At 41.2% G+C, this 21,937-nt stretch overlaps 1 protein-coding gene across 3 annotated transcripts; it reads left to right on the plus strand.

Annotated features, from left to right (window-relative positions):
- The first annotated feature begins 778 nt into the window (after positions 1-778).
- Positions 779-20,112, plus strand: CDPF1 (cysteine rich DPF motif domain containing 1). Of its 3 annotated transcripts, XM_048055958.2 has the most exons (5): positions 779-936; positions 4,340-4,437; positions 11,242-11,365; positions 13,603-13,714; positions 19,321-20,112. In XM_048055958.2, exons 2-5 carry the CDS (start codon positions 4,374-4,376, stop codon positions 19,468-19,470), a joined length of 450 nt encoding a protein of 149 aa, XP_047911915.1. In that variant the 5' UTR covers positions 779-936; positions 4,340-4,373; the 3' UTR covers positions 19,471-20,112. The 3 variants fall into 3 exon arrangements, with proteins under 3 accessions (XP_047911915.1, XP_066846422.1, XP_066846423.1); XM_066990321.1 differs by lacking the exon at positions 4,340-4,437 and having other exon boundaries at positions 780-936; XM_066990322.1 differs by lacking the exons at positions 779-936; positions 4,340-4,437 and adding an exon at positions 6,314-6,337.
- Positions 20,113-21,937: the final 1,825 nt, after the last annotated feature.

Raw genomic sequence — 21,937 nt, forward strand, 5'->3', positions numbered from 1 at the left:
ATCCGCACGAGGTCCTCGTTGAAATGGCCAATATATATTCTTATATTCTAATTTAGCAAGTTTCCCAACTTGCCCGAAACTTAGATCTTGCCTAGAAACAGGGATATTACCTCTAACACAGAGCCATAGTAACCCTGGTAAAAAAAGTAATAAAAAAACCTGATTTCTTGTACTGCGTCAGTAGAGGACAGGCTTTGCTTACATTAAAGATACCTGGGATCTATGTAGGTGGTATAGAGCTGTGTATATATTATATAGACCTGTATATATATATACATATATATTTCCTGGCTGGTCAAGTAGCCTGAGAAGCGAATTTAACGAGATCCAGTGTTACATGTCAACCAGGAAAGCAGTTAGAGACCTGAGGTTGGCTTAAGCTCAGGCTGCTCCACAGAAGCCGTATTCCCTTGTACGCCGGCCTCTCCCCAGCATTCACACCAGGCATAGACGGGTGGCAACGATTTATTAGTTAGGCGAAGACGGTCTGGGCTCCCCCGGCGGGGCGGTGAGCGCTGCCAGGCACTGTGATCATCTTCGGTCGTGAAATTTTCGGCTGTGAGCGCCTCTTGCAGGGAGAATGGTACTTCCAGCTGGCTTGACGGGCATCATGTATACCTAGTTAGACATCATATAATAAATTACAGCTTATTATTAACCGCAATTAAATTGTCGTCTATGCATCGTTTCTGCTCAGAGGGTGAAGAGGCGCTGGCCCTTTAAGGAGGGGGCGGGATCTAGCCTGGCGGGGAGCCGGAAGCCGGAGGCGGAAGCGGCGGAGTGGTGCCCGTGTGCGCGCTGTTGCCGTGGCTGGCCGCAGCGGCGGGGCGAGGGGGCGCCTGGCGGGGCGGAGCCGTTGGATCAAGGGCGTGTGTCCGCCCTCCCCCTCCCGGCCGGGCCGGGCCCGGCCCATCCCGTCCGTCGGCCGAGACAGAGGTGGGACAGCGCGGCCTGGCCCCGGGGTTCATTTGTTGCATGAAGCCCGCGGCCTCTGTGCTGCAGCCCAACAGCCACGGAGCGCTTTGTGGTTTTGCGAGGAGCTTTGAGCTGAGGGTGGAGCTGTGGGGTGCAGCCCTGGAAAGGGCTGCGGAGAGGTTCCAGGGAGTTGTAGGCTGTCTGAAGGCAGTAGGCAGTGCTGCTTTGGGGCGTGCACAGGAATGGGCGTTAAGGGCTTGGGGGAAAGCCTGTGTCCTGTGAAACTTTAGCGTTTCTGGTACAAGCTTGCTTGCACCTGACCTAGTTGGTTTTGGGATCACGACTTCGGACTGGGAGGGCTGTAGAACTACAGAAACAGGGAGGCCAGAGTGCCTCATTCAGAGTACAGGTGGCCCCTCAGGTACTCAACTCCCTTTTAAAAATGAGGAGGAAATGAGAAGTTTGCAATATGTACGAGAGGTGGTAGCACAGTTTCTGAATCTGCTCAGAGAACCCCAAGAGAATACTTCCATATCTCAAAGGTGCTAAGGGTCATCTATTAAGAAGAGAGATTAATCATGTCTCTAAGGTGCCTGGGCTGGAAGGAGAGTCTGTGAACACTGCAAAGTGACATCAAGATAAAGCCAGTTGTGTCTTTAGTTTGATGGACTGAATAATCTCTTAAACTGTCTTCCATCTGTAGGCATCTGTGAATCAAAAAATTGGATTTGTGTCTTAGTAGTTTGTTATACCAGTGTGACTCCTAGAAAACATACTGAGCATGACTCATGTAATCATTTAGGTTTTGAAAAGACCTCTAAGATTATCTAGTCCAACCTTTAATCTAGCATTGCCAAGCCCACCACTAAACCATGTCCCAAAGCGCTACATCTGTGCATTTTTTGAAGACCTCCAGGGATGGTGACTCAACTGCTTCCATGGCAGCCTGTTCTAATGCTTCACAACCCTTTCAGTGAAGAAATTTTTCCTAATATCCAACCTAAACCTCCCTTGGCGCAACTTGAGGCCATTTCCTCTTGTTTTATAACATCGTGCTTGGGAGAAGAGACCGATCCTCAGTACTCACATGTTTGTGCATTAGTTAAGATTTTTCCATTAGTACTTTTCCCTGCTCTGATTTTACCAATATAACACCTTGGAGGGACTGGTAGACGTATGCAAATGCGAAGATACCATATGTTGATTAATTTTCCTTGACTGGTCTAGTTCGCAAGGTGTACTGATACAAATGCAATTTTGTGACCATAACTAATGCTACATGAAGGTGTTACGCTACTTTAGCTATGTCCTTATAATTAAAGTGATAAGAAATTAAAGATATGTAGACAGAACTTAAGTCCTTCATGCTCCAAGATGGAATGTCAAAGACATTGTTTTCCTCATGCATTAATTTCTGAGGTAAAGGGAGAAATTTGCCGGGCAAAGTAGCTGTTGTAACAGAAGGATTATTTTATATCTCATCTCAAATACGGTAAGGATGTACATCTCTACAAATAAGGCAGAGTTGCATCATCAAGAACACTGGAGAATCCCCTGAAACTTCTACTCTGCACAGATAGAGCAACCTGGGGTTGCTTGGAGGTGTTCTGACTGAAGAAGGTTTATTATTTGATGTCAATAGTAGGAAAAGATTTCAGTTATCAGCCCGACTCAGAATGGAGACTTGCTCCGCAGACTTGTTGAGGCACTAAACAGAAATAGTCTGTACATTACCTTTATGCTGGCCTTTTTGCTAAAGGAGAGTGTTTGCTGGCACAAAAATCAATGAACCAAAAAAGCTGAAATAAATGAACCAAAAAAGGCTGAAACTTTTTTTTTTTTTTAACCCCCTCAACCAGTATAAATCGTGAGTGGGGCAATGATTGTTCTGTAATGTTCCTTTCCTCGATACCTGTTGAAAAGAACCCTTTTTACCTGCTCTTTCTGTTTTTTCCTTTTTATTGGCCAGCTGACCCGTGAAACATGCTGCCTCCAATAAGGTCATCTTCTAACTACCTAATAATTCCCTGCTAAGCCTTCTTTCCCCTCCTGTTAATTTTGTCATAATTTTTCCATTGCTCGGTTGTTACTAATTAAACACAGGTTTATGCATATGTGCAAAAAGGAAATGTGCATTTAAATCTGTAACATAAACTTCACAGCATGCTTAAGTGCTATCTGTAGCTGTATCTGATACTTTTACAAACTCTTGACGTAAACGTATGGCCTATAAAATTTCTATCAAGACCCCATCAACTTTGCTACTTAACTAGCTCTACTCTGCAGTTCAAACTCTTCTCCTGGACCTCAGTGAGGTCTTAGCGCCATTTACACTTGCTGAACAAAGAGATCTGAAGGCAAAGAAAAGCTACTTAAATATTTATGGCTTATTGAGGTTGCTGCCAATTGTCATTGGATTTTTGATCCTCTAGGGCAGCAAGACACAACTACCCTGATTTTGCACATCTGTTCTCCTCGCATATGACCCAGTAGGAGCAGACCATCCTGTTGTGGTGAATTCTAAGATCTGTGCACCTTCATCCACCGTGAGATTTGTCAGTGTGAAAAACCTGCCTCCTTCCTGTCTCACCTGTGATGAACAGAGCAGGAAATTTGTCCAAAAGAACTTCTGGAGGGGAAGAGCATAAGCGCACATGCTTGGCTGACAGGCTGTGCAAAATACAGAACACACACACACACACAAAAAAACCAGACTGTCTGTCTATGGTAAAAGATGTCTCCCACTGTCTGATAACAAATATCATTTCTCTGTGTCTACAGAAAATCATGGAAGTGAGCCTTGATATTTATTTAGTGAGAGTATCAGGTATTGAAAGAAGCAAGTTCAGCCTTAGCTTCTGTACATGTTTTTAGGCAAAGTAATCCAAGTAATGGTTGGAAGCAAAGTCTTTCAGAGAAGAGCGAAGGGACTAACTGGAAAACATGGTAAAAATTCATGGTGGTAGTGCCTGGCTGATTTCATGTTATTTCATATCGCTACATGTCAGGAAAAGAATTTACTACATGCATAAGTGAGGAAGGCTTGAAGCTGCCAGCTCATTTCTGAAGCTCTGATTTGCACTGTAATTGGAAAAAAAAGGAAGTTTTAGAGCTCCCACCAAGTACCCTGGAAAAGAAAACTTTCTAAGGGTTAAGTGGGAGTGGGCTTCATAGAGGACATCTCTCACTTTGTTGTTTTTTCTAATGCTTGCTGTTCACAACAGCTGGGACAACAAAACTTGGGGAATGCACCTTTCAGGGGAAGAGGATGTGCCTACAAGAAGGTGGGGGGGGGCTACGTGCTTGAGAGTGTTATGCATATAGTGGGGTCAGGACTTCATTCTGTATTCTCAAACTTTCTTGAAGCAGGCAGTATGTACCCCGTACCACCCCACCCCAACAGTTCTGTGTTTTCTTTTTAAAGGTTTTGCTTTTCTCCATCACGAAGTCCTCACCTCATGGTCAGTCCTAGCAAACAGAGAGCATCAGCTACATTTTACTGGAAAGAATTCTCTTCCCTTGGTATGTTAATGTGAACATTTTCCTGGTCACAGGAAAGCTGGCGCTGGCTGTCACAGTAAGGACACTGCAGCATGCAACCCCATGTAGTAGGGGATATTTCCTTCCAGTACCAACTTGGCTTTCTGCAGAGAGATAAATCACTGAAGCTATATTTAATTCTTTCGGGATTATGTCAAGTTGCAGTGTCTTATTTCCCAATACAGTTCCCTTCTCCTGCATTTCCACCAAATCTTAGTGCTCCTATTTTAGGCTATGTAGGAAAGTGTTGCACTAAGTTTAGGTTATGCTTAACCACGCTGATACTTTCACTGGTACATTTGTGGCCCAACGTAACTTCGCTTAAAGGACAACTTAAAGGGAAGCATCATCACATATATTAGTAGAGCCTTACTACCTTCTTCTTCTTCCCCACTATGGATATTAATCTAACAAAGCTATAATAGGGAGCAGCAGTTTGGAGGGAGGACAAAATCAGTTCAGGACTGGGTAGCCTATGGCTGTAGCATGCTTAGTTATTCTGGTTACACCAGAAGGGAGATTTAATGAAATCAGACCTCAGGTCTGTTTTCCCTCTTTTGGCAAGGAATAGCTGTGATCCAGAAGTGGTGTTATATTAATTGTGTTCACTTCATTGTTTGGGTGTCCTATGTTACCTCGTCTCCACTAAGTCCCTGTAACTGCTGTGAGAAGAGAAACAAATTTCCTTGTCCTTCCTTTAATTAATTCTAGGCCATTTTATGTATAGAATGGTTAGCATGGATGATAATGATGTGTGATAAAATTTGCACTCTGCTTAGGAAAGTCAGTTAGGAGAGCAGAAGAAAGAGTAGTGAGGGGAATTGAGCAAAAGAACAGAAAAGACCATAGATAATTTCAGGGCCCAAGGAGGGGAAGGAAAGGAAGAACTAATGACCCTGCAGTTCTCCCTCTTCAAGGTTCTGCCACACAACAGAGGTCCACCACTCACTGTGCTTCTGCAGACAGACATGGAGAGATGGCTTCTACCATGCGTGCTTGGGCAACTTGCCTTTGTTTTATTCTAATTCACTCTCACTGCACAATCCACTTAGTGGGGCTTTTACATCTGAGTCACTCGTAACAGCTGGTTTGCTGAAAAAGGAATCCCCAGCAGCTACTAGCAGCACTACAGCCAAGCAGCAGGGCTGTACAGTTCCGATGTGTCCACTAGAGGACAGTGGTATATACCCAATAATTGGTGCCCTGTTCCAGCATTCCTGCGTGAAGCTGTTAAATTCTCACCTAATTTGAAATTCTTTATTAAATGCTGTCTAATTCAGAGCTGGCTGGCTGCTATGTTCCCGTAAGGAGTAGTTGGGCTAGTTGTGTTGTGTTTCTTTTTTTTTGTTTAAGTGATGGTTTCTCAGCTTTGTTAAATCATGCATTTTATCGATAGGTGCCTTTTTGAGATTAATCTTATGTTCCTAAAACCTTTTTACATTAGGAATATTTTTGATTTGCTTGTCTATATTATTCCTTTCTTTCCTCTGACACACTTCCCTGTTCAAGCACTTCTCTCCAAGTGTTCAGAAAACATGCTTTCGTATCTCTGGCCACCTCCAGGGCGAGCCCTATAATGTAGCCCCTGGCAGGGCTGTTTATCCTGCTGCCCCAGGGAGCCCAGGCTAGCTGTCATTAAACAGCAGGGCTTGGGGCCTGCTAGAGGGAAGCCTGTGTCCTGCTGTGACATCAGTTCCTTCAGAGCAGAGGGAGCACAGCAGTACCAACACCAACCTCCTGGCCTGAAGGGAGAAGTTGCTGCAACAAGTCAAGGCTTAATTCAGTCAAGTGATCTTTGGGAGAGGTAATAAGAGTAGAAGTTCCAAATGGCCATGCTTGGTGAAATTGCATTCCTGGGCTAATTCCTTACCCTGAGCCCAAGGTAAGTCAACTCAGGAAGAGCAGGGAGGCAGCCAACAGGTGACCTAAACATGCCTTCAGGGCAATAACAGGAAAGAACTAGAGGGAGAGAGCTGTTCACGCGGGGATTAACTAGCAGTAAGAAGGTTCTGCTGCTTCATCTGTTAGCTGGGCAATTGGGCAATAGATGATTTTTCTGAAGGAGGTGAGTGTATTCTTGGTGCTGAAGTGTATTTAAATTTGTATCATGCCAAATGCTTCAGAATAACTTGGCATCGACCAGGCTATGAATTCAGTGGCTCCTAGCCTTCCAGCAGAGAGCACTCCTTCCCACTGAGGGTCAAGCTGTGAATATTTTAATAGGTCACCATCATCAACACTGGATATGGCAGGAAAATCTTGGCAGGAAGAAATGGGTTTAATTGGAGAGGATTAAAGGTGTGTCAGTGTTGGTTTTATTTGACATCCCTTCCGACCAAAGTCTGTGTTTGTAAGCAGTTTGTTTCTTGCATAATTACTCTAGTTTATTGGTGATTCAGAAATACACAAGTCTCCTGTGGAGTATTAAGGGAGGCTTTAACCTTTGCATTGTAAAGACTTGTGCTAATGAGGTTTCAAGCAAAGAAAATCAGATTACTTATCTGTGCTGCTACTTTGCCACTGACCCTGACAATTTGGTGGTGATTTATTACTTCTGGCATGCCTTCCAGGCCTGTTAGCAGAATGCTCCAAGCAGAACTGCCCTGAAGTTTTTAGGAGTCCCTAGAGAACCAGACTGGGAGCCGTTTCCTTCATCCATAGGATATCATATATCAGTCACAGCATGGAGAAACACTGTTACAGCACTGCTGTCTAACCTGCACCTTTCTTTTACTGTAACTATTTCCTCAGTATGGCATCTGTGTGCTTTACCTTTTGCCATGACACGTGGGCCAACCTCATGTGTCCTGCAGCATTCTGGGCTTGACTTGGCAAGTTTCTGCTGAGCATGCTAGTTCAGTGTTTGCTTCGTAATCAAGCGTGTGTGGGTAGCTGTTGTTCTTTTCAGAAGAGCTGTGCATGTGCTTCAAGTAAGTATGTGTTTAAGTACCATGTGGCTTACAGCCAAAATGTTAAACCCTTGGCAGAATTTGGTTCTAAACAAGCTGTTCTTGAAGATTTTTTCGGTACATCCCAAACAGCCAGACATGTGACACGTTACTGGGACAACATGCTTCTTCAAAAATTCCCAAAGAAAACAGAAACATTTGGTGCCATTACTAGTGATGATTCGAGTCACTTGAGGTCACAAATTTACCTGTCATGATTATAATAGGATAAGTGTCCTTGACTTTTACCTCCTCAAGAGATCCTTCATCCTGTAATCAGTATATACTTGTTGTCTGTCAGTGTCTGTCTATCTTGACTGTGGTTTTATCCCAGAATTGCTTTTGTGCATTTGTTGTCTGACATAAAAATACGGTTCTTTAATTGCAGATGAGCTTTTTGGAAGTACCAGAAGTTTTTTGTGAGTAGGATTTTTCTGCTTGCTGGTTTAGACTGAAGCTGTGAAGCACATGCATAAACTAAAAGTTTATTACATGTCATTAAAATTCTTTCTTCAGAAGGAGAATGGCTTTACTTTGTTATATAGCAAACTTTTCTTCCAAGTGGGAACATTCACCCTGAAATCTTTGTGTGTTAATTTCACACCTTGAGTTAGTGACCTTAACTTTCCTAAGTGTTGCTGTTTAGACAAGCTCTCAGGACAAATGCCGTTCCCAATGAAATAAAACTTGGTACAGCTGTTACTAGTGACTTACAAGCTTGAAGTAAAATGGAAAGCATCATAAATTCATCTGTGCCTTGCAGGCAGGATCATATGCTTTTCAATTGGCATAGCCAAAAATCTGTTTGTACATAGATATCATTCCTTCCCAGTGGTAGTCACTGAACAGATTCTCTTCTACATTCCAGTGGTCTATAAGAGAGCAGGTGTTTCTATATCCAACACACTTCAGCTCTGAAGCCAGGGCTGTTCTTTTGACTTGGAATAAGGACACATTCATTCCAAAGTCTGTGATACCAACTGCCATAAATATCCTTTTTTGTTTTTGTTTTTCTTAGCGTTTTGCTTTATTTTAACAAAACGATCACTGTGATGGTGTTCTCTATTTAATTCAAATAACTTTCCATATTCTACCTCTATAGGGTTAATTATTTCCTCTTTAAAAAAAGAAAGTCCAAAAATTGCATAGTGTGCTAGACTGAATTTCATTTAGACAGGTCAATGTCTTGGTATTGCTACTGACTGCCAACAAAAAAGGTAACTTTAGGTATATTTGTGGGGCTTATGTTTTAAACCTAAAATGTAAGGGTCAAAAAGCAGGCTTCTTATTTGAATTTGTATAGTTTGAAGAATCCCAGTTTTAATATACAGGGAGAAATATGTTATTATGTACACACTTTATATCTAACTGAAAAATTGGAAAGCACTTAGTTAAATTTTCTCCACATCCCTGTGAGGTAGGTAAAATACATAATATCCAAGGTTTACATCACTTTGCAAAAAATGTAGTTGCCTTAGGTATTCAAGAGTTGTGTTTATTTATGAATGTAGTACCCAGCCCCGTTTGTGTTACATTTGAAGAACTCCCTGTATCACAGAAATGCCAGGAATGGCAGTGGAAAGGCTGGTGGTAAAGGAATGACAAGGTAAGGGAGATTATTCACGAAGTTAAGTTTCAGGATTTAACTGGGTAGGACTTTATGAACTAAGTGTCTGTTATGAAGCCTCTGTAACCTCTGAGGATCTTGGGGCTCCCTGTTCTTCTGGAATATTACATGACAAGTAGTCACAGCTCTACTTCACCTTGCCCCCAATTCACCTTAGCAGCATATGTCTCTAAGGATTCAGTTTCACCACATAGGGTGAGCAGAAATAGCAGCTTACTGTCATTGAAAGGGGGAAATACAGGTCCCTTATCTCAGCCCTCCCCTTCTGGCTGCGTAGTTGTGCTTCTTATCTTCTACTACTGCTAGCAGTTGTTGGATTCCTCTGCAAGCCAATTTATCCCACAGCGGGAAAAAAAAAAAAAGGCATTGAGGAAAAAAAAAAGGTAGCTCTCTTATTTTTGACTACATTAGTAACTGATGTGTTACAGTAAGTGAAACCATAGACTGAAGTATTTGATGCCAGGTATCAGCTGCCCACTCTATATGTTTCAGGGTATTTCAAGTCCTGTCCTGTAGAGTGAATGCCCATTAGTTGGGTGTTCAGGTCAGGGTGTATTAGGTGTGCTTTTGGAGCACATATTTCATGTGAGCTCTGTCTGAAACTGTCCGGTTTGTGTGCTTTAAGACTGTTCTGTGATGCAGACCAAGTGGGGACAGTCAGGCAATTAGTTCCCAAAGAACACCCCTGACCTAAGCTGAAACATAAATAGAGACACATCCTTAGTGAACTGAATCAGCTCTGCAGGGGAAGGGTATGTATGGAAAGCTAAGAAGAGGGGGAATGACCTTCTGTCCTTAGGCAGCAGGGAGCTGGATGTCAGCTCAGCTGTGAGCATGGACAGTGTAACTGCTCAGATACTGTCCAAATCTGACTTCCTAGCATCTACCTTTTGAACAGCTTGATGCCGGCGCTGGTTCACTTAAAAAAAGATGAGAGGCTTATAGCTGAAAGCTGCATGCTGTGCAAGGCATGAGGGCATTAGCTAAAACTTGACTTTTCTTACTAGCTGCAGGGTGAAAGTGTCCATTCAAGATAATGGTGCAGGTGAGCAAAGATACCTGATTTGCAAGCAAGTGAACACGTTTCATTCATGGATAGGTGCAAGTTTTGGGCACGGACGTGGTTAGCTGTGTTTGATCTGATCATGCATACACAAAAAAGTCAGTCCTAAAAGAATATGTGCCACACCACACTTTTTGAAAACTGCACAGTGTGACTCTTAGATAGTGGAATTAGTGAAGGCTAAGCTCCCAAATGGAAATCCATGGCCAAGATTTTAAACAAGTAGTATCATAAACACCAAAGCTGATGAAGGACAGCTTCTGATATTTTCTGCCTTGTATTGATAAATACACCTTTGTAGTGGGTGACCGAAATCTTTCAGTCATCTCATTTCAACCTCTCATTTATAGAAATATACGGGTATTTTCAATGAAGGTAAAGCAGAGTCTCCTTCTTCTGCCTATTTTCATAAAAGGTATAGGACCCAAACATTTTTGAGAGTACCTTCTCCACTGTCCTGTGTGGTTTGAATGGGCCAGTATTCTACCTAGATACAGGGTGATTACACAGAGAATCAGTAGGGTTGGAAAAGACCTCCAAGATCATCTGGTTCAATCACCACCCTACCACCAATGTCACTCACTAAACCATGTCCCTAAGCACCAGGTCCAACCTTTCCTTGAACACCCCCAGGGACAGTGACTCCACCACCTCCCTGGGCAACCCGTCCCAGTGCCTGACTACTCTTTCTGAGAAGAAATGTCTCCAAATTTTCAACCTAAACCTCCCCTGGCACAACTTGAGGCCATTCCCTCTAGTCCTATCACTAGTTACCTGTGAGAAGAGGCTGACCCCCAGTTCCCCACACCTTCCTTTCAGGTAGTTGTAGACAGCAATGAGGTCTCCCCTGAGCCTCCTCTTCTCCAGACTGAACAACCCCACTTCCCTCAGCCGCTCCTCACAGGACTTGTGTTCCAGGCCTTTCACCAGATTGAAGTTCTAAGTGAATAGGTGAACTTTTATATTTAGACTCCTACTCTGTAATTTCTAAGCCTATCTGAAGAATTTAGAAATTTAACTGGGACATAGGAAACCAACTTGGTTTGCGAGAAAAGATGTATTAACGAGGGTTTAAAATAGTCAATTTTCTGTTTAGTTGCAGGCATGTACTGCATTTTGGAGTTGTAAGATTTTTGCTTTTCTCATAGGTGACTTAAAGATGGATTCTCCCAAAGAACCTCAGCCTACAGGAGAGTTCAAATGTCAGCTATGTGGCTTAACAGTTCCATACACGTACTATGGGCAGAAACCACCAAACACACGCTCTATCGAGTAAGTACAGTCTTTCACATTACAGACTTCATTTATGCTATGGGCATCAGAAGCCTTGTGCTGCGGAATGATGTGCAATGTGTGAACCCAGTAATATGCCATACTGACCCTGAATAGGAGGTTTAGTACTTAGTGACCTCTTTTTTTCCAAAGGAAAAAAACAAAATAAAATTTACAGCATTGACAGCAAGGACAAATACCAACTTTATGATCCTGCTTCAGTGTCATGCAAAGATTTGTATTTAATGTATTTCCTAACCCTGCTGGCCACCCTACAATTTACCTGTGCCATAATTTACTTACTAGAATAATGTTGACTGTGTCAGCACAGCATTTCTGGAAATCGCCCTTTCCTTGTGGCCATGTCATCTGGGCAAAACATAAACACTGTATGAATTAAATATGTATGGTAAATACAGTTTTTAAGAGCTGTTTGGCATGTGGAGTTTTGAACAGCAATGCTTTCTTGCATGAATTAGACAATTCTTTGTCAGATTGTATGACATTAAAGAGTGGCAATTTAGTACATACCTACGTTTTAGGAGATTCAAGCCTTTTTCATCTCTGCTAAGTAGGGATAGGTTGACCAGAAAAAATGCAGTTACTATTTTGTCTGCAGACATCAAACTCTCCACAGAACAAAACAGCTTTAAATATGTGAGCAGCTCTGTTGAGGCCATCCCAGTCAACAAACCCATCAGGAAAACATGGTCAGGAACTCAATGGAACTGGAAGTCAGGCATGTACTCAGTGTTTCACCCCACTAAGACTGCTCGCTTTCTTACAAAATGGAAACAGCTGTTGGTCACCACCTAGTTGGGCTGAGATCAGATGTGTTATCCTGAAGCAAATGTATTTTTATCATTCCAAATTCCATAGTGCTACTGTTTTTCCCCTCTTCCACTCAGAAGAGCAATGGACCCCCTTTGATCAGGTCCTTTCATAGTGTGAATCAAAGCTGAACATGAACCTTAACTTTAGGTTATCCAAGCTCAGTTTTAGCATCTCGGCTTTATTTGAATTGCTGGGATTCAAAAAGCAAAAGAATAATGCTGAAGCATAACATTTTTGTATGTACATAGAAGAAATAGCTTTGCATTCTATCTTTATTGACTTATTTTCTGGTCCACTCATGAGGCCTAATTGCAGTGCTGCAGGAAACGTATGCCAAACCTGAAGACTTGTAAAATGGCCTGGACTCTGCACTGATGATAACTAGATTAAGACTAAATCTTGCAAGGGGAGCTTTGTAAAGATAATCCAGTCTTTGTACACTAGAAGACTTGTTGAGAAAGTGATCTGCCATGTAAAGATCCCTGATCCTTCCTAACAGTGGAAGGCTTAAGCCCTGCCACTTTTTCGTTGAATGGAGGGAAAAGGAGAAAGGAATGCACTTACAGATGCACGTGTACATACATGTGTGTGTGTATGTAGGCAATTAAAAGGTAGTATGAGTTAACAGAATACCTTTTAAATATGTATTGTACTCCACATTACTACAGAATCCAAGCTTGATGCAAGAATAAGCCAGCCTTGCAGGGTGCCCTGTGCAGACACCCACCCAACAGACTTCTGCAGTGTTTTGCCTGGAGCTCCCAGGAAGAATAATGCCTTAGTCTTTCCCAAGCAGGTTGCCAAATTATTAATAAATGCGTTCCCTTGTTACCCTGAAGCAAACAGTACAGTCTCTGACATAAAGTAAGAATATTTCAGATCATTGTAATGTTCTGTGCTAGTAGGTCCTGCTAGCAAGAGGTGGGAACCATAGCTTTACAGCGCCAACATAATTAAGAGCAGTAAAAGCTCTTTTTATTTTATACTCAGATGCAGACAGCTTCAGAAGAGAAATCCTACTTAAAGTTGTGCAATTGAGATGATAACTTGACATGGTACTGAATCCTTTGAAGGAGTGCCTGTCATAAAAATGGACCATAAGGAATACATGAAGGTGAAACATTGAAAAAAGCAAACCAACAACAAAACTAATAAGGCAATGTTAAGATTATCATCCTAATTCTGGAAGATATAAATTGCTGTATTATAGGACTGAAGGCAGTCACAGTGCTGATTGTGAAGTGGAAGGGAGTTGCATAGCTGCTACATTGCCTTGTGCAACACCAGGCTGTGCAAATCAAGAAGAGAGGGCTACCACCTTTTCAGCCTCCCCAGCTGCCTCCTTTCAACTCTTCCCATACTGCGAGATCTACCTTTAAAAACATGACATTCTTCTCTTATAGGCTTTTGGAAGACTGCTATGTCATGAAGGATCCTTTCACACCTGACAAGGAAAAAATCCTCATCCTTGGGTCTCTGTGCAGTTTGTGTGGCCGATCAGTGTGCGTTGGTACAGTAAGTAGCAATCAAAACAAGTTTCTTCAATCACTTTTTGTTCCAGCACTGGTGATCTATCAGAGAAAGAGCAAGCAACAAAAACCCAGAGAGACTATTTTTAAGGCAGGCTAATTGTATGTTCTTGTTGATTACCCCAGATAAAGCTCTTTGTATAAAATAGAAATGATCAGCAAATTTAAGTGCGCCATTTACAGAAGAGCACAGTCTAGCTTCACAAAAACAGTTCATGCTCTTTCTACTTTATTAGCACATGAAAAGGAAGGGGAGTTCACATATTTCTTCAAGACCTTTAGGTTCCTTCTTAGAGTATATTGTACTATACCAATGGTAGATTTTTCTTCCTTAAAGGGGTTATAAACACCCGTGGATTATTAGGTTTGCATCCACAACACAGGGTTGCCATCCAATTTGCAAAAGCGTGGATGTAGAAAGTGAGCAGGGAGGATAGTTGTGCAATGCTAGGATAGCTCTCTGAAGAAGAATGAATTTGAATAGCAGCCGGTAGGCAACCTTAAGCTATGGAATCTGAGTGCAGTCCAGAAAGGTGGTGTAAAATTACAGTTGTCTTAATAACTTCTCTTCAACGCCAAACTGATCCCTTTGTTTGCTGTGAGTTCAAAGCAAAAATGAAGACAAGTTATTACACAGTTATCAGTGTCTGGAGGCTGTTCTGTGCTTCTTTGAGGCAGCAGAATGAATTGGGAAAACTCAAGGTTCCACTCTTTTCCCTCATCAAGCCAGTTCTGTGGCTGAAAGAGACTTAGGACTCGTGCAATAGTCAGATGCATGGGTGATTCAACCCATGAGGACATGTCATCGGGTTGTTTACTTGTACAACAGCATGTGTTTGTTCAACCAGACACCACTGTGTCAGCACAGATAACAGCCAGATCCTGGCCTTCTCTACCAAAGTGGTTGTTCTTAACCTGGAGCAATGTGCTTAAATCACATGTGCCTTGGTGTCAGCTAATGTGTCATCTTTAGCAGTTTTCAAATACAACCTTTTCAGCCCATTCTCTGGCTGCAGTTGCTAGGGGCCAGCTTTAGTGACATGATACTTGATGAAAGTAGCTGGCAGCATGAGTTTAAAACAAACAAAACAACAACAAAAAAAACAGATGTGCACTTTGTAAAGGTGTGGAATTTTTTTTTTTATGGTTTCTGGTGGCCAGTTATAATTGGATGAAGGTAGGATGAAGAACACCTCTGACTAGATCAGAGCAAGAGGTGAGATGGTACGGACAACTGAGACAGTTCATATGCCAATGCCTGCCAGTTTCTGTGTTTGGGCTAGTGGAAATTCTCTTGAGCAAGAAACAAAGGGTCAAATTACACTGACAAAATTTAGAGGGTTAGACAGACACAGCTGAAGAAAATTGGCAGTCTTGAACAAGTTTAGGTGTTAACCTAACTTGCAGGGAGGTAGTACTAAGGATAGATTTGGTCTGCTGCACTAAGGAGAGCGTGCAATAGCACCTTTCTCCTGATCAGGTTTGTTTCCCTTTTCTGAAGTCACTTCTGTCATTTAAATGAATGAAAATCACCAAAAGGTCAGATTAGAGTTTGCAACTGAGACTTGATTTTCTTTCTGGAACTATCTGAGGATTCCTGTGGGAATCAGATGAAGCCCCAGTGCTTTCTGGTTTTCGATAGCTGGGTCAAGTTTCCAGAGCCAACAAGCTTAGGGCAGTTGTGTGCGTGTGCACTGTGTGGAGGCAAAGCTGATATGTGAGCAAGATCTTCCTAGTGACAATGTCCCTGTCTTGGCTGGTAGCTGCCTCACTCCCACATGCAGCCAGAGGAGGAGCAAACATACAGGCAAGTACAGCTGGCCAGATAGTTTGGGCTTGTGAGGTTGATTCCTGTCATAACAAGTCAGGTTCATCCCTCCTTTTTAGCGGCATGGAATTAGTATCTCAGGCACATTTGGGGCAAACTTGAGCTCATTTCGCTATTTGCATTCCCAAATTAAGGGTGTTGACTTTATGAAGGATTTAACAGATATTTTTAAGTCTGACAATTAAATCTGTCAGAAGTTCTGAGTTTCAGCCTCAGTATCTTCCCACACAGTGTGCCTTTTCTGAATGAAGGTGGGCCTTTTTCTTTTAAAAGATTTATTAAAACTTTCAGTTAATCTAGGGCATGACTGTATGGAGGACATTAGCAGTGAGCCAGTAAAAGTCTCTTTTAATATTTTTGGCATTCTTGCCTATTTCGGTTATTGTAGAAATATGTCGGTCATTTATTTGTTGTACCTGAGTCTTCAAGATTCCCCTGATGGTATCAGTCAAGGCAAAACCTTGATTGTAAATTATTGAAAATAAATTCCTTACCAAACTGGCCAGGCCAGATAGTGATTCATGCATACAACTATGGTTTCAAAATCTATTTAGCAGTGCTGCTTAGGTAACATTGAAAGAGATCTGCATAAATGATAATTAATGCTTTAAACACCCACACCAAAGTAGGTAAACACATACTATTCCTCTTTCATGTAGGGAAGATTAGAGTGCAGGGAAGTAAAAACTTTCCAAGGCAGTAGAAAGAGCCAAAGTCAGAATAATATCTCTGTGGGCTGTTTTTGGCTCCTTTTTGTGCTCGACCCAAGTACATCAACTCAGCCTTACGCTGAGTGTTTCCGTAATGTTTTAACATAGGAATTGAAGTTAACGAAAATCGTTCTTTCTTGGGCCTCTGTTGCAAAGAAGCTGGACCAGTATGATGGAAAGCTTTCAGTGACAGATTGCTGTGATTTTTATGTTAATTCAAAATATTAGTAGGCTAACATGTGGTAAAAGTAAGACTTTTCTGACCATAGATTTGGCAAAGGGCTGGGATTAAATTTGCTAGCTTTTATATCAAAGGAGGCTGATCAGATTTTAGGCTTTTCTTGAGACACCCTGTGCTATCTGAAGGGTCTTCCCTTACCGTTTCCATGTCAAAGTAACTCAAGACTTAGCAACTGTTCTGCATAATGGTCATAAGCTCACTTCAAGTATTCTCTGAAGTTTCACCAAGTTCACTTACTTCAATCAGCTTGCAGCACCCATCACCCTGCTGAACCAATCATTAGCGTAATGTATTGGTAAGTGCGTTTGGTCCAAGTGGAATAATTCTAATGATTATCTGTAATGTCTTAAAACATGCCAAAAATATAAAAAGGAGGATAATAAAAATACTGGTAAAAGTCCTTAGAAAGGTCAAGTGCCCTTTTCCTGTTTCGGAAAAGGGGAGAGGAAATGTACAGCCTGACCATATTAGTCATTTAAAACAGCTTTTTCTTTTTCTTGCAAAACTTACTTAACAGAGGTTTTAAACACCTAAAAGAAGTGGCTTTTAGAGAAGAAATACAGAAAGGGAGCAAATTTCATCCCTTATTGCTCACCACAGCAGAAGCTGAGTAAACACTGATCCTGGACATGGTTGTAGGTATTAAATGATAAATGTAACACTACAGCTACTTTCCACTCAACTTTCAGTCATGTAAGGTCAGTCCTAGACAAGGTTAGGCACAACCTTTCCTTTACGTTAGAGTTTCCTTTACAAGTGTGGTTAAGATAATACCCCTATATATATATATATATATAACTTTGAGATACGATCCTTGGGAAAGCAGGAATAAACTCTGGCAGTCAGCTTTGGCAGCTCAGTTTTGCCTGCACTGGACTATTAGGTTTGTAATGAAAATGCTCCCTCTTGCCTTGGTTGCAGAAGGGGTAAAACACATTAAAGAATTGAAGAGCTATCCAACTAAGGGCAGAGTCCTATCAGGATAATGATCAAAGAAGGGCTTGAGTATACACAGTAAGTGTAATTAATCAGGCTTTAAAACAACAGGTAGGCTGAATTAGCCCGTTACTGAGAGAGGGGGGGAGGATTAAAGGGGTGTGGACCCAGCATCCAGATGTGTATGGTTCATAGTGATAGTTTTGCATGAGTCCCATAGGTGGAAATCAACATAAGTTGGCAATTCATTTCACCTAAAAGACTGCAAGATGAGTGCCTGTATGTCTGTGAGTGGCTGAGTCTTAACATATCAGTTTCCCATCTGCAGAGAGGGGGGAAAAGCCTCTCCTCTCCTTTGCCATTGCTGAGCAGTAGCCTGTGGTGCAGAGTCTATCACTATGGAGCCATGAACTTAACTTGGGGGCAGGGGGAGCCGAATGCCATATTGTAACACAAACAACAATAGTAGGACTAAGTTGAAGTCTAATCTTCCCTTTTTAATCAGCAGCTTAAAGTATTAAGGATATCAAGAGACAAAAAACAATAGGCTGTGGAGGCTGGGCGACTGAAATCCGGCCTCAGACCATTCAGAGCGCTTTTTTGGAGACTGAGGTCTCACACTGCTGTGAATATGAAAGAGCCTGGCAGCCAGTGCAGAAAAGGACAGTAGGTGAAGAGAAGTTGTTCCTCAGGACTGAAAGTCACACAGAGACAGGGTGATTGTGATTTTGTTATAATCACGTGTTGCCTGCTGCTGAAGTGCAGGTAGAGGCATGGGAAACAAAAGCGAGACCAGAAATGCGGAAAGATCCAAGCCAAGCCCCCAGAGAAAGACCAGCCACAAATGACCATGGCAAGAGGAAAACTTGGCTATTTAGGTAAAACCCATGGAATCCATTACTCCCAAAAAGATGTCCTGATCCATCTGATGTCTTTATGCATAAAACCCCACGAATAAGTCCATCAGCATCACCAGCCCAAGCTTACCCGTTAAATCTTATTTGGAATTTAGTGATGGGCACAACAGGACCATGTGCAGGGCAAAGAAATAACACTGTAATAAACTTCTCCTCCAGTTGTCCAAACTCTGCACTGCAAATAGATCAAAATATTCCAGCAATTTTGCTTGTTCCTGTTGCGTAACTGTAGCATCTGGTTAGAGCTAACTGCATGAAAAATAAATTTGGGGTCTGTAACACTTGCTAACCAAATTGAATGTTAACTATGCCAGATCACAGTGTCACAGTGTTTGCCCTTAGGCCATTTTGTGGAAATTGGTGAGGAAGAACTTTCTGAGACTTTAAGTCTCAAATGCCAGTGCAGGAAGTCAAAAGATCCTCCCAGTAAGGAGAAATCTCAAAAAGCTAAATGAAGATTTAGCTTTAGAAGAATCTCTTACTCCCAGAAAGATGTTATGATCTATCTGAACTGATGTCTTTATTCTTGTGTAACTCTCCAGGGATAATCCATCAGCAACAGCAGCTCCTGCTAACCCATTAAATCCTGTTCAGAATTTAGTGATCACTCCAGGAGAATCATGGATGGTGGCTGAAGGAAAAGCCAGTTGTAAGGAAATGAGTAACTGTTTTCTATAGTAGTAAGCTGATGAAGGTCACTTCTTTAAAATGAACAACGTGATAGTTCATTTGGTTAGCAATTGTTACAGTCCAGTTTTTTATTTATCACACAGTTAGCTCTAACCAGATGTTAGAATTACTGAAAAGGAAGGAGCAAAATTGCTTTGTTCTTTAACCTGGAAGAATAATTTAATTCAGAAGAAGAATTCTAAATACAAACGTGGTTTAATGAGATTGGAATTTAAGCAGTTCCATTTTGTGTATCACTAACAATACTTATTATTTTTTTTTTTTAAACAGGAATGTAGTCTGTTCTATTCCAAAAGGTTCTGTCTCCCCTGCGTGAATGAAAACCTACAGTCTTTTCCTTTGGAAATACAAGAAGATATGGATAAAAGAAAGCCCCAGCAAAAATCCTTCCCTGGTAAAAATATGGATACAAGAACATAAATACTGAAGGACAAGAGAGAGAGACAGTTCTTTGGCTTAGCTTTCTGCTCTCTCCTTTTTAAGACTATCATGTTGCTCCTTTTAAAGAAGTGACCTTTATCAGCTCACTACTACAGAAAACAGTGACATATTTCCTTGCAGCTGGCTTGGCTTCAAGCATCATCATGCAGCAGTTGCAGCACCAGCAGTAACGCCTTAAGGTGTTGAAAAGTTAGAAAGAAAGGCAGACAAGCCTGTTGTCACATGTCAAATGCATGTAGTAAAAAACTAAACAGTGTTAAAGTATAGGAACTATGTCCAAATTTCTCATTTGTTATTTTACTGTTTTGTATTGTTCTTGACACTCCTACAGTGTTATGAAAAAATCAGGGAGATTTATCCATTTGGTATATATAATTTGGTATATGTCCAAGAAAGTTAATATATACCAAGTGTTAACCTGACAGTGCTAGCTTGGTAAGATTACAGTAGGAAATGAATTCAAAGCTTTATTTTCAAGTCTAAAATAAAACTGTTGGGAGAAAATGTCATAGATACCTACAGAAATACCTGGATTCAAGATCCTAATCTCAGTAATATCACAGCATTAAGACTTCTGAAGGTAAGAGCATTTATAATGTAATAAAAAAATTTTAAATGTGATGCAAGTCTGCAGTCACTTTCTACTTAATCTTCCAGCCCATGTCTGCACAGCAATAGGAGATGTTAAGGACCCTTACTACGTCTAGCTTAATCTGGAAATAGAAAGGTTCAGCTCCTAAGCTCAATTCTTTCCTAAACTGGGCAATTGAACAGCTACAGTAGAGATATGAGGAACAGTTTCAGTCAAAAAAAGAAAAGAAAAAAGCATAAAAAAATTGTTAGGGAAAAAGCAATTTGTTCAGTTTAAATATTAGTTTCATGATTATCTGTGTTGACATTGACTTAATTACAAGGAAAATTTAAATTTAAAACTGTGTATCTGTTAAAAAGCAATCAACGTAATGAGATATTTTAAAGTTCTTTAAGACTTTCTAATGTCTTAAAATCCTTCATTCTGTTTTTACTGAGCCCAGGATATTGGTTTCCCCTGTTGGAGACTGGAATTTCTTGCAGTTAGTAAGAGTAGCAACGATGGACCTATTAGTACATTTTTCAAGCTCTGGTTGCTTTAAGACATAAAAAACATGTGCATCATTAATTGCCTAAAAAAGTTACATGTTAGAACTTAATATTTCAGAGTCCTTTCTGTATTATTCTTTCAAAGAAAGTGATATAAAACTTATTTAAAATGAATAGTATTAAACTTCAGTTTCATGTTAGACAACCCTCCCCCCACTTTAAAAGTTGTAGTGTATCCTCTTTGTACAAATAACAGAGGCATACCCTATGCTCAAATCAGAATTCTGAAGAGTGAGGTGCTATAAATGGAATCATATTGCCTTTCCATCTTAAAATTGTAGGTATAAGCTGACAAAAAACAACATACTTATGTGAAATCATATCATGTGTTTATACCGGCAAATGGCTTTCTCAAACATCATCTAAGTGTTTATTTCCTTTATTTCACAATGTTTGCAACAGGTTGTATTTTAACTCTCAGCCTGAAAGTAGGTTTTAAAAGCTTGGCTAGAGCAGTTCACACCTCAGTAAGAATTGAGCCTTTGGGTAGTATGGTGTGCAGGCATGCTACGGGCCTGGAAGGTGTACCCACTGTGTGCTGGGAAGGTTCTCTCTAGTCTCTGAGCTGTTTTCCCTCCCATTCAAACTTCTCTGTGCCTTTTAAGGAAAGCGCAGTTAACTCATTTATTCATAAATATTATCTTTGCAATCACAATCTAAGAATCATTTAAATCCCTCAGAAATTACTCTACCTTTAAGTACTTAAGTTCAGCTGGAGGGGGGAGTAGAATCCATATTAAAAGGGGGAAGAATCTGAAACGACACAATCTTTGATTTGGCCCTGTACACCTAGTTTGTTTAAGTACAGTACAACAGAAAATGCTACGTTAAGGACACCTCTGCTTCACAGTTACCCGGTTACACACACCTTTTAGTTGAAGAAAAACTTACTTCCAAGCAAATACCACAAAATGGTGCAGTAGCCCAGATTTGTCAGATACGTTGTCATCTGTGGTCCATGCATTAGGGTAAGAAGGCTGACCTACGTATAATTCGGTAAAGGGTTATTATCTGTGCCCAACTATTAAAACTTGTGTATTCTGCATTCTAATATTCCCAACTGAACACGGGCATTATGGTCTCTCTATCATAATGTTTTAGTATGTATGTGATTTTACAGACCAAATGCCATCATGTCTAAACTTACCAGCTATGAGGCCCTCTTTTCAAGATATGCAGAGCCTTTACAACTTGGTTTTATCAGGTTCCCGAGTACTTTCTGCTGCTGAAAACCAGACCCTCAATGCTCCAACACACAGCTGATAGAAGAAAAAAAAAAAAGTGATTCTTCACCCTCCACTGTATA

The sequence above is a fragment of the Anser cygnoides genome, chromosome 1 (genome assembly GCF_040182565.1).
Source record: "Anser cygnoides isolate HZ-2024a breed goose chromosome 1, Taihu_goose_T2T_genome, whole genome shotgun sequence".
NCBI classification, from domain to species: domain Eukaryota; kingdom Metazoa; phylum Chordata; class Aves; order Anseriformes; family Anatidae; genus Anser; species Anser cygnoides.

What these genes read in the sequence shown, in the direction of transcription:
- CDPF1 (XM_048055958.2), top strand. Translation starts at nt 4,374, where the DNA reads ATGGTCAGTCCTAGCAAACAGAGAGCATCAGCTACATTTTACTGGAAA. An exon ending in GAAAGAATTCTCTTCCCTTG is followed by an intron (nt 4,438 to 11,241) that starts GTATGTTAATGT and finishes CTTTTCTCATAG; the next exon opens with GTGACTTAAAGATGGATTCT. An exon ending in GATCAGTGTGCGTTGGTACA is followed by an intron (nt 13,715 to 19,320) that starts GTAAGTAGCAAT and finishes TTTTTTAAACAG; the next exon opens with GAATGTAGTCTGTTCTATTC.